The 12,172-nt window shown below is 38.7% G+C and overlaps 1 protein-coding gene across 37 annotated transcripts in view; it reads left to right on the top strand.

Moving 5' to 3' along the window:
- Window positions 1-12,172, top strand: part of Synj1 (synaptojanin 1) — a 76,818-nt gene that overhangs the window by 24,425 nt on the left and 40,221 nt on the right. For 36 of the 37 annotated variants that reach the window (NM_053476.4, XM_063270813.1, XM_063270805.1 and 33 more), the window contains exons 6-11: window positions 255-338; window positions 4,935-4,996; window positions 5,713-5,809; window positions 6,709-6,878; window positions 7,977-8,058; window positions 10,058-10,210. In NM_053476.4, coding sequence (NP_445928.3) covers window positions 255-338; window positions 4,935-4,996; window positions 5,713-5,809; window positions 6,709-6,878; window positions 7,977-8,058; window positions 10,058-10,210 — 648 coding nt within the window. Of the gene's footprint in view, window positions 1-254; window positions 339-4,934; window positions 4,997-5,712; window positions 5,810-6,708; window positions 6,879-7,976; window positions 8,059-10,057; window positions 10,211-10,249; window positions 11,590-12,172 lie in introns of those variants that run through there. The other variant, XM_039088706.2, reaches the window with a different exon arrangement.

Genomic DNA, 12,172 nt, shown 5'->3' with positions numbered 1-12,172 from the left:
ACAAATTAAAAGAAATACAAGGGTATATGTATATAACAGTGAGATTAAAAAGGAGTTCCTTTTTTAAAGTTGAGTTTTTACATTTTATTGTTTTCTTGTTCAATATTATCATTAACTGAAACTCTTAGTCTCCTGTTGTTGGTTGCCTTGATTGGGACAGTTTATTCATAAGTGGCCCTCACAGCGCTCAGAGACTTTAGTGGCTGCTTTTCTAATCCAGAATTAACAGTTTTTTCTTTGGACTTTTTTGGTAGGTTATATACTTAGATGACTGTGTCTCCTCCTTCATACAAATCCGAGGATCTGTTCCGTTGTTCTGGGAGCAACCAGGGTTGCAAGTATGTGCCTGACAGTCAGTTGTTTTCTTGTTATTGTTGTTTTCTTTTGAAAATTTCCACATTGTCCATATTTTCAACATGGTTCTTCAAGTTTACTGATCATTCTCTGTGCGTAACACTCACAAGGGAGGCTCTGCAGAACACCTTCTCTGGGGCGCCTTTCCTTTCAGTTCTGGGTTAGCTGCTGTTTATTGCTGTAGTGATCTACTATAGTCAGGCTAATTTCATAGAGAAAAAAGTCTTATTTTTATTTTGGCTGATAATTTTAGAGATCAGAAGTCACAACTGGACAGGCCAATTGGTTTGGCACCTCACGCACGGCCTTACCACGGGGTATATGTGGGAATGTCTCTCAACAGGAAGCCAAAGAAAATGTCCCATATTCAACTCAGGCCTCTGTGACTGCTGGCTCCGTAGAGTGCGCCACAGGGAACCAGTGTTCCCGCCCCACAAGGCCCCCGCTTCCTAACAGTTCCACACCATCACCAGCCCTGCACCCTGGGCACCAAACCTCCATCAGGAAAGCTTAAGGGACGGACCACTTCCAAACCACATAACATAACTGTAGCAACTTAGGAGCTGTTCAGTATTTTAGATTTCAAGATTTAAAACAATGTTTTCATTATTATTTTCTCATAACTATAGTGTAGAATGAGTTACTCTGTAGGAGAATTTAGTAGCTAAAAAAGTCTCTATTCCTGACTTACTTATAGCCCTTTCTCTGTCTATCTACCATTGCTAGCTAGGTGATCTTCCACAAGTGACTGAATCCCTCTTTCTGTCTCAGTCTCCTCATCTGTAAATGAGAATGACGTGAATACTACCTCCTTCCTGGGATTGCCATGTAGGCTAACTAAAACCACGGGAAGCAGTGCCTGGCACACAGCAGCAGCAGGTCCGGTGAGCCACTGCTGGCTCAGTGACATGTTTGTGGCCCGACCTTTGCTTTATAATATGTGATGTCTTATCATTCTCAGGATATTCCTGATGAATTTTAACTTCATTTTTAAAAACATAATACTTCATCTTTATGAAATATTTTAAAAATATAAGGTTATGTTAAATTATTTCCAAAAATCTATTCTGACATGAATTCTATTGGAAAGTGCTTAGGACTTTAAAGAGCCATGTTCATTGTAGGCCTCTGTCTGCTGTGGGATCCAGCAGCTGGGTCTCAGTATTGAGAATGAAAACAAAGCCCTGCTTCCCCTGTAGGAAGTGGAGGCCTCTGAATTTTCCAGTGTTAGTTTACTTAAGGTATGCCAAGGACTAACAACGCAATGAATACTTGTTCTGTTTTGCTAACATTCTTAGTTATTGTCTAGACTAGTCTGACTGATGTGAGGGGGTGGTGGTGTTGTTTTGGAAGGTGGTGGGCTTTTATTTTGTTTTGTTGTTTATTTTGAGGTAGAGTCTCACTGTAGTTCTGGTTGGCCTGGAGCCTCTGTATGTAGACCAAACTGGCCTTGAACTCCGAGATTCACCTACCTCTGCCTCCCGAGTGCTGGTATAAAGATGTGTGCCACCACATCCAGCCAGGTGTAGACTGTTTTAAGCATAGGGCAGCTTCCTGACTGACTCTCTTAGAAGAGCATGCCTGCCCAGCCTCACTTTTCCTATGCTTTTGTGATCTTTGGTGAGTAGTTGGGAGTATCGATTTGAGAACAGTCCTAAAGCCCCAGCCTGATGCAAGGTGAATGCTCTTGTTTGGAGAACAGTGGTTGAGTCACAGGCCCACATCGTACTGCTTGTCTGATACTTTTTCAGGAGGTCCTGAATCATGGTATTTGATTGTTTAGAAAAGTTGGATCCTGAATAGCTACATTAAAGGAGCCCCCTTGGACTGGATTTTGCTTCTTCCTTCTCACCTGACTGGGAATCTTGCTGGCTAATGTTCTCTGAAAACTTTCATGTTGTAAACCATGCATGTCTTCAGAGAGACAGTAAATTTTGAGTCACTGAGATACTCTAAGAATTCTCCTAAATTATGACCTAGCTGGTCTGTTGTTGACTGGTTGGAGAGATGCTTGATTCTGTTTTTCACAGTTATTTACTTTAGTGGTCTCTAAAATCAACTTTCCTTTGAGTAAGATTGGTCTTTGCTTTTGTTTTGAGAAAGGTTCTTGCAATATAGACCTGGCTGGTGTATCCCAGGCTGCCCTCCAACATATGGCACTTGCCCTGCTTTAGCCTCCTGAGAATGGATCCTTTTTGTAAATACTGAAACATTTCCTCTATTGTTCTAAAAGAGTGGTAATTAAAAAAATGAAAATACATTATTTATTTTTAAGAAAGTATAAAAATAGACAACTGATTTTCAAAAATAAAAATGCCAAGGATCAACTGTTCTGTGGAATAAAACTAGGACTCTTGCTTTAGGGCTGTTAGAAATGGTTCTGTTTCATATATTCTCAGGAGGAGAATTTATCTTAGGGACTGACTTTTTTTTTGTTCATCCATTTATGGTGGTGTGTTGTCTGGAGCTGTGGTCCTCTTGTGTCTACCTCTCGAAGCTGGGTTTATAGTTCTGCACTGTGGAGTTGACATGGCAGAGTTCCTGCTTAACCCCTTTTAACAAGTTGCTTTGTTCATGGATTAGCAGGAAAGACTTCTGGAAAACGTTGATCCATAAGTCTCAGAGAAACGTTAGGTCTCTCAGTCCCTCCTCTTGCCTGTGTGAGGAAAAAAGTATAACCCACATTAGGCAGATATTCCCCATCGTGTTTTTTCCACTAGCACAAGATTCTTAATTCTGCAAAATGTGCTGTTCTTATGGTTATGTGGCCATGAGATTGGCCTGGAAAATCTGAGTCTGCAGGAAAAAATTACTTCCTTCTTTGTATTTGGGGGGTGGGAGGGCAGGAACGTGTACATGCACACATCACTTGTGTCCAGGCTCCCCTTCTGAGTCTGCAGCTACAGGCACTTGTGAGCTACCTGACATGGGTGCTACTTGAACTCAGGTCCCGTGGAAGAGCAACAAGTGCTCTTAACCACTGAGCTATCTTTCCAGCTCCAGGAAGGAATGGTTTGGCTTGGTTTGTTCTTTAGTGTGTTTGGAGTTTTACTGAGATGAGATAACTAGAGTCTTTACCATCATAGAGAAAAAGACACGTGGACATTGTTAGTAATAGGCTACTTGGAAAAGTACAAATTTTGGTCAGGAATGTAAATCTCTCATCTGAACATTTTAAAAAAATAGTTACATGGAACTTAAACAGAATATATATTTAAGTTTGAAATAAGGTAGATAGTATGTATGAAAGCACTCAAAAATCTCTACCATCAAAAAATTGCTATTAATGAGTATTTCCTAGTGGGTATAGCTTGTTCTTTTTTTCTTTTCTATTTCCTTTTATCATTTACAGCATATGTGACCATTATGAGAGTCAAAGACACGTGTTTGTTTGTTTTTTTTTTTAAAAACAGGGTCTCACTATGTTATGTAGCCCTGGCCTGGATCCACGTAGATCAGTTTAGTCTTGAATTTGACAGCATTCTTCCTATCTCTCAGTCCCCAGTGCTAGAATTAAAGGTGTACCACCGTGCCTAGCTTCCTAGTCTTCTTCTTCTTCTTCTTTTTTAAGCTGGAGCAGAGAAAAGATGAATATAATTTATTGGAAAGTACATAATGAGAAGGCAAAACAGTATTCAAATTACTTAAGTTTTTTTTTTTTTTTTTTTTTTTTTGAGACAGAGTTTCAAGTATCTAAGAATGCCTTTGAGCTTCTGACCTATTTACCTTTCCCCGTGCTGGGATTATAGGCATACATTACCATGGCTTGTTGTTGTATAAATATAAAAATAATATAAGTATGATTGTCTTTTACCTCCCTAGGTCTGCACCACAGTGCCCCAAGATATCTACTAGGTATCTTGGTGGAAACATCCCAGCCGCACACTTTCCTACACTCAAACCCTCACATAAAAGAACACACAACACAATAATCTTAGATCCAATTGATAGATATAATTGCCCACTTAAACATACAAAGCCTGGTACCATCCATCCCTTAGGAACATTAATAACAACCTGTAAATACACAGAGCAGAATCTTAACATCACCTGCCATGGCTTCTCACCCTCTCCTCTCTCCTGTGTCTCCTTTCTGTTCTCGCTTCCTAGTCTTCTTATGTCATGGAAATAAAAGTGAACTTTGCATGTTGGCCGTATCACCTTATGTATTTTCCTTTCTGTCTTTGTTAAAAGATACAAAGCATAGAAAACCCTCTCTGTTGTATGCTAAATGTAGATGATTCACACAACAAACAATACCAAGCCAAGCTCTTATGTTACTTTTTAAATCCAAGTTTCTACATGTAGATTGGGCTTGTTGTTGTTGTTGTTGTTTCCATCAGTGTGAGGATGAGTGCTGCAATACATCTGCGTGCCTGCATGCCTGGCCACCGTTCTTTTTCTATCCGACTGCTTCTTACAGCTAGGAATAGGGGCCCCTTGAACTCTAAACAAATTACCCTGAGAGAGGCCTTCTGGTTACTGTGGTCACTAAATGAATTACTTGGATTGCAAGTAGTGATGTTTCTTTTGTCCCGACAGTGGTTTGGGTAATGATTAAATTTTTTTTCTTGCCTAAGGTGGGATCTCATCGTGTTCGAATGTCAAGGGGATTTGAAGCCAATGCGCCTGCCTTTGACAGGTAGAACTGGTTATTTTTGTGTAGTACTGTAGATGAAGTTCATGTGGTATTTGCTTTGTGCAGCATTGCTATATATAACAGAAACTATTAACTATACCTTGCACTTAAGTTTCTCTTGAGCATATATAAATATATTAAACTTTAATTTATTAATAGATAGTGAGAGATTAACTCTTATTAATAACTAATTGTATTATATGCATGTATGAAATTCTCAATAAAAATTTTTTAAATGGGAGAATTATAACTGTGCTAAACTAAAATTAATGCACAATGTAACATCTCTGAGGAAAGAGTCAGAACAGGTGTTAGCATTTTGGGGCCCTGATTGACCTTAGGTAACAGAAACTGTGGGAAGAAAAGCCATCGCTAAGGGAGCCTTCAAGGGCTCAAGCTAGTCAGGAGGCCCTTCTGAACACTGCTGAAGCAGGTGGCCATCAGAAGGGCCCAGTGTGCTCCAATCTGCTTTGTCCGTTGTTCGCTTCACCATGGGAAGTGAGCTAGAGGCTGGGCGACCCCAGAGCTCCAGTGGGAGCTCCAGTGGGAGCTCCAGAGAGTATAGCATCCATAAGTCAGAGAGAAAATTGTGCTTCCTGAACTTTGTGAATACAGATGTTTGAGAACATGTAGGGTGGGTTATATCCAAGTTAGCAAATGTTAGGAGTTTCTTGTTTACTGGGGGAGACTATATGCTGTTTCCTGTCTTTTGTCAATAGGCATTTCCGAACCCTTAAGGACTTATATGGTAAACAAATAGTAGTAAATCTGCTTGGATCTAAGGAGGGTGAGCATATGCTGAGCAAGGCCTTCCAGGTGAGTACCAGCTTTAGCTTCTGTCTGGCCCTTGCTCACCTAGAGTGGAAACAAAAACAAAGTAGCCAGACTCCCCACCTCCTCAGAGAGCAAAAGTTAGGTCCTGGTGATGCCCTTAACTCTCTGAGGCTGTTAGAAATTAGTAGAGGCACAATAATTGATCAATTTTGGGATGATGTAAATTATGTTATACAATCTACATAAAGTAGCCAGAAAACATTTTCTGAGGTTTAAATTAGGAGCCTAGTTGAGTGGAAAAATAACCTAATTAGCTACTTTTTAAGATTGTGAGGAAATTGTTACTTAAACGTTATGCTTTTGAGAGCCATATTTTAAAGGTGAACTTAATATGCATAGCATTGAATGAGAGCATAAAGATGAACCTTTTAATGTCTGATTAGACTTTGTGTTAAAAATTAAGGTTGGGGATTTAGCTCAGTGGTAGAGCGCTTGCCTAGCAAGCTCAAGGCCCTGGGTTCCGTCCCCAGCTCTGAAAAAAAAAAAATTAAGGTACTTTATTTTATATTCTCTAGAAGGTAAAATTACTTACTAAATTTGTTCATAACAATAAAATACTAGTTATTAGAAACTATTTCATTTTCTAAACCAAACTAAAGTATTAATTAAGTATTGAGTTAATATTGCCACTCAGTCCCTCTGGAATAGTGTATGGGTTTTAGATAATAACAGTAAATGCCATTAGGTATCAAAAGATGTCCCTTCTGCTGCCAATGTCAGTGAAAGGTTTGGGGGTTAGTAAAATTCCAGGGAACTGGGGCAGGGTGGATTTCAGGGAACTTCTTCCCTGGGTCCCAGCTTGGAATTACATGTGTGTCTGTGGTGCTGCAGCGATAGGCCGCAGCCAACGCCTGTGTGAACATTTGCTGTTTTACTTTCAGAGTCACTTGAAAGCCTCTGAACACGCTTCTGATATCCACATGGTGTCCTTTGATTATCATCAAATGGTTAAAGGAGGAAAGGCAGAAAAATTGCACAGTGTTCTCAAACCACAAGTCCAGAAGTTTCTAGATTATGGATTTTTTTATTTCGATGGCAGTGCAGTTCAAAGGTTTGGTGGTTCAATTCTTCTCTTTAAATTGGAACTTTGATATAAATTATTCTTAACATTGAACTTTTAATTTTTCTTTTTTTATGTTGCAGTTTATAATTTTAAAGTATTTTTAATACTTTATGTTAAATTTGGATTTTTTCTCTAGATTTCAACTAATAATAATAATATGTTCCATCATCCAGAACATAGTGTGGGGCAGCAGTGTGTGTGTCTTTATTGTAACAAATAGGATCTGTGATGGTGCCTTTTGCATCTGAGGAAACTGAGGCATGGGCTTGCTCAGCTCCATAGCCCGTGACTGGGAAGCACTGGAGCTGCTGTTCACCTGGCTTCCGACTCCACGTACAGTGAAGTTGAGGTTTCAGTAACTCTTGACTCTAGTAAGACCATTGCATGCAAATAAAGGGAAATTTTTACTTATTGTGCACATTGGTGTAACTTAAATCCTTAGCTTTTGCATATGAAATAAGAAAAAAAGTCAAAAGGTTTAAGTTCAGATTTTACATGGAAGTAAACTTGTGAACAAATATCAAAGTTATTCTTCCAATCTGTGCTTTTATGTTATCGTGGCTTTATAGGGCAGTCAGCAGAAGAGAACTTATTTGTTTGCTTGTTTGTTTGTTTAAAAAAACCATTCCCAAAATATTTGTTATTTTTGTGGAAAGAACAGTAGGATTATAAACCTGAATGTCTGTTCATCTCCTAACTTCAGGCTTGGTTAAAATGAATGTGTGGTAGATATGGAATGAAAGCCATGTAGTGGGGCTGGGGATTTAGCTCAGTGGTAGAGCGCTTGCCTAGCAAGCACAAGGCCCTGGGTTCGGTCCCCAGCTCCGAAAAAAAAACAAAAACAAAAAAACAAAAAAAAAACAAAAAAAAAGAAAGAAAAAAAAAAGCCATGTAGTAAAACATCAGCATGTAGACGGCAGGTGTGCTAACTGTTTCCTATTTTTATGGTTATTTTGTGCCTGAAAATGGTGGCGGTGTAAAGTTGGAAGTGGAAGGGCATGCAGTTTTCTTCCTGTCTGTTTCAGCCAGTTTGTTTATACTTTATTCCTGGTGTAATCTAGCTGTGTAACTATCGAATTGTTACAGGTGCCAGAGTGGTACAGTTCGGACAAACTGCCTGGACTGTCTGGATAGAACAAACAGTGTGCAGGCGTTCCTTGGCTTAGAGGTAAGATCACTGCCTGTGCCGTGTGCAGCCCGCGTGCTCTTGTGAAGCCCGTTTCTCAGCTGTACAAAGTAATGAAGCAGGGCCTTCTTAGGCCTGTTTTCACTTCCTGCCTTTCTCCCCACCCCCACCACTCTCAAACCCTTGTGATTTAACTGTCCCTTCATCTGCTCTGAGAGCTGTCAACTGTTTCCTTCTATTGTTCCTTAAGATGTCTTCTAGACAGACGCCTGTGTGTATATTGGAGTGATCATTGACGGTTTTTTTGTTTTGTTTTGTTTTGTTTTGTTTGGCCTGTCTCTTGAAACAGTGTGCATGGATTTTTAACTTTATGCTGAAGTTTTCAAGATTTTATTTTAGGATTTTAAAATCTGGTTTTACATGTATATTTCTATAGAGTTAGATTTTTGATAGTTTGTAACTCAATCCAAGTGGGCATTATTTATGTATGTTTCAGTGTTTACTTACCATGTCGTCTAGAGCAGGCAGAGTCTCAGCTAGTCAGTGAACTGCAGCAGCTCTGAGCTGCCCAGGTCTTCCCTGTCCAGTAAGTCAGGGTCATAAGGCGGCGGTGCATTCTCTTTGCATTAGGAAGGATATAGTTTTCAAGAACTGTAAAGGCAGAAATAGAAAGTAACTGATTTTTTTTTTCTGTAGTTAATGATCTTAAATTTGGCCAGTGAGTTGGTTAATTAATTATTGAAGCTCAGCTTCTGTCTCAAAAATGAAAATTCAGTTGTATAAAATTCTCAGCAGCAGAGATATATTTTATGTAAGTAAATAAATTTTACTGTTTTGATTTCTTTTTGAAACCTATCATTTGAAACCTTGACATTTTTTATGACATAGGAGACGTGAAAAAAGGCAGGTGGTAATTAGATAAATTCAGATTTGATTGAGGCCCTGGCTTTCAGTGGCTGGCTGTGTTTGCAGGATCTGCCCACACTTATTGGAGTTCTTATACTTAACTTACTAAGTGTTCATTTCTAGTCTGTCTCAGTGGACCTTCACTATCTGAAGTGTGACGTGAGAACGTGCCTCTCTGTTGGTCGCATTTGGTTAACCAGTTAAAAAACTTATTGTTAACTTAGAGTTATACCCAATAATAGTAAAGTGAAATTTGCTTTTCCTATTTCTTAAAGATTGACAGATTTAAGCAATAAAGGAGACCCTTGGGCTATTTTATGTCCCGTGTAAACACAGAACAACTCCAGCATAAGCCTCAGTAATAAAACGAGCCCATTGAGAGGCCTTAATATATTTCTAAATCTTTTGAAATTATAGATAATTACCACACCTAACAGAAAGGAAGAAAATATAAGTGGGAAGGAGCTTAGCAGAAGAGCAGGGATGGCCAACTGGGGGGTTAGTAAGAGGGACAGACAGCATGCCCATGCTGCTGCAGCCCAAGATCAGTAGCTTGTACAATGCATGCATTGCCGTCCACCTTGGAGGGTTTGTCGCCAAAAAGCCCTTGAAATGTGCGCTTGGTTCCATAGTTCTTTTAAACATGCCATCAGTGTAGACTGCACACATAAAAAGCTGCCGTGGTGTTTTCTTTATGACACTTAGGAATAGCTTGCTGCTTCTCCTGTGACCTTAATTACCCAAGCTTCAAGAACAAAGTCCAAGATGAAAACTCTGTTTATATTTAGGGAACCTCAGTGCGTATTTCTGCTCTTCTTTATAGATTAGTTGTGACTGTTTCTTCAGTAAGCAAGGTAAATGGATGGATGGCTATAAGTTAATTTGAGGGAACATTACTTCTTTTGTTTCCGAATCCATGTTCTTTTTTGAATCTCCTGAAAGACCATTTTACCTTAAAAAACTACAAGTTTTACCTTAAATATTGAAGTGGTAATAAACATAGCCCAATAAAGTGTTAAAACTTTCAGAGTTGTATATTCATAAATTTTAACTTTAATTTTATAGTTGTAAAAAAGTCACATTACAATGATTATATTACTACATTTACCTTGAAAATCCTTGTTTGCTCTTTCAGATGCTAGCTAAACAGCTGGAAGCTCTGGGCTTGGCTGAAAAGCCTCAGTTGGTGACTCGCTTTCAAGAAGTTTTCCGGTCCATGTGGTCTGTGAATGGCGATTCAATCAGTAAAATATATGCAGGCACCGGAGCCCTGGAAGGGAAGGCCAAGGTAGAGCCGGATCTGTCACTGATTGTCATCTTTCTCCTCTCTGTAGAGAGTTTTGAAATAACTTTCTAAATAGTAGTTTTTTATGTTAACAGGTGTCTTTTAGAATTCTTTCATGTCCTGTCTGATACATGTCATAGATTCTGATGATTAATGAAACCTAAAAAATTCTTATGTTATTTTATATGGTTTAATATTGTCTGCCTCTCTTACTTTTTAAATTGTTTATATTGCTTTTAAGTAAAATTTCAACAACAACAACAATGTCCTAATAGTGTATCCTGTCTCATCGTCTTTGTGTCCTGCACTTGACACGGGCCCTCTATTTAGGAGGCGTGTCACAAGCAGTGGACAGACCTGTGGGCCATCACCAGTTTATACAAGCAGTACAGTGAGCCCAGGATAGGTGGGCTCAGTTGGTGACACTACTCTCTGCTCTTTTGCTTTTAAAAGGAAGCTATCACTGTGTAGTAGGGTGGAGCGTGGCTGTAGTTACGGTTCTGAACCTCACCAGGACTCGTGGCTGCTTATATTGGTTTCAGGTTGCTTTTCTCTTCTGTACTTGGCCTTCGTTGTAGGATTTGGGGCTGTGTTTGGAATATGTTTTATAATTCTGTGTACTTAAATCTTGTTTAACTCTTTAAGGGCCTGGACCTTAGTTTATTTTTTCCTAAATCTCTTAATTCCTCAAATTATTTCTGGATAAAAGTGAAAACATTTAGCTAGGTATGGTGGTTCATACCTATAATCTCAGCACTGGAGAAGTTGAGACAGGAGGATTGCCACAAGCTCAAGACCAACCTAGGGTATAGAGAGAGTACCAGGTCTGACAAGTCCCAGTTTAAAAGCAAAACAAAAACACCCGTCAACAAAAGGAGAAAGTGTTAGCCATCTTAATGGTCTCAGGAGCTGCGGCTGAGCAGCTGTGTCCCATGAGGATAACTCAGCATCTCAGGTCTTTGTGTTCAGTCAGCTCCCTGCTGCAGGCTGGCCTCACCTGCAGGCACCTCATCCCTCAGAATGCTTTGTAGAAATCCACTCCCTAAACACTGCTGTCTGTAGAGAACCTGAGGCTGCTTGACTTTCATTTACTCCTTTTAAAACAGCATAATCATTTTATTAAACACTGCCATTCCGACTGTTGCTTTGAAATACTCATGTATATTCTTCTCTGCCTTTGGTTTCTGCTGTGGCCATGACAATATATGTACATAAGTTGCATATATGTTCAGTATTCTTATCTCTAACATAAGTATAGATATGGAATCTTTATATCTTAATATTAAATATACTAGTCTGAATTGAGCTAAAATCTAACATCCAAACTGCTTTCTTTTCCTTTCTCTCGGCTCCTTTTGATTAATTGCCTGATAATGTGAATGGTGAGTGTTCTTTTTTTCAATAACATTTTATTTATTTCATGACAAAAATTATGATTTAATGCCATATTGCATTTAGTGGCATATAAAAATGGCTCTTTATTTTAAAAAGAAGGCTGTAGTTACTGTTACTTTTCAAAGGGATGAAAATGACACATTCCAAACCAAAATTATTTTTGACAGTTAAAACTCTGTAAGACCAAAATATATATTATCTGATAATATGGATAAGTGAAATACCTGTTCATTAAAGTTGTAATCAACTCCCTTACTATTGGAATAGGTATTTGTTTTTGTGATTTATATTTGTATAGGCAACAAAATATCTCTAATAAACAAACCAAAATTTATATATCATATTTGAGATGTAATTACAAATTTGTTTTTTTAACAAGACCTTTGGTTTTAGATTCAATTCTGTCTTTAACTACCATTAAATAATTGCGGTACAATTTTACTTTTATACGATCAGAGTACTTAGAAGGTTTTCTAGGCACTGTAAGTTCAGCGTCTCATCCTTTGTCCCCGCTATCTTTTCCCACCCAGCCCATCCTTACATTTAAAAGTTATGATATAGAAAGGCATT

Source organism: Rattus norvegicus, chromosome 11 (assembly GCF_036323735.1).
Source record: "Rattus norvegicus strain BN/NHsdMcwi chromosome 11, GRCr8, whole genome shotgun sequence".
In the NCBI taxonomy this organism is placed as follows: domain Eukaryota; kingdom Metazoa; phylum Chordata; class Mammalia; order Rodentia; family Muridae; genus Rattus; species Rattus norvegicus.
Note: the sequence above shows the minus strand (reverse complement) of the source record. Positions and strands in the feature narration are given on the sequence as shown.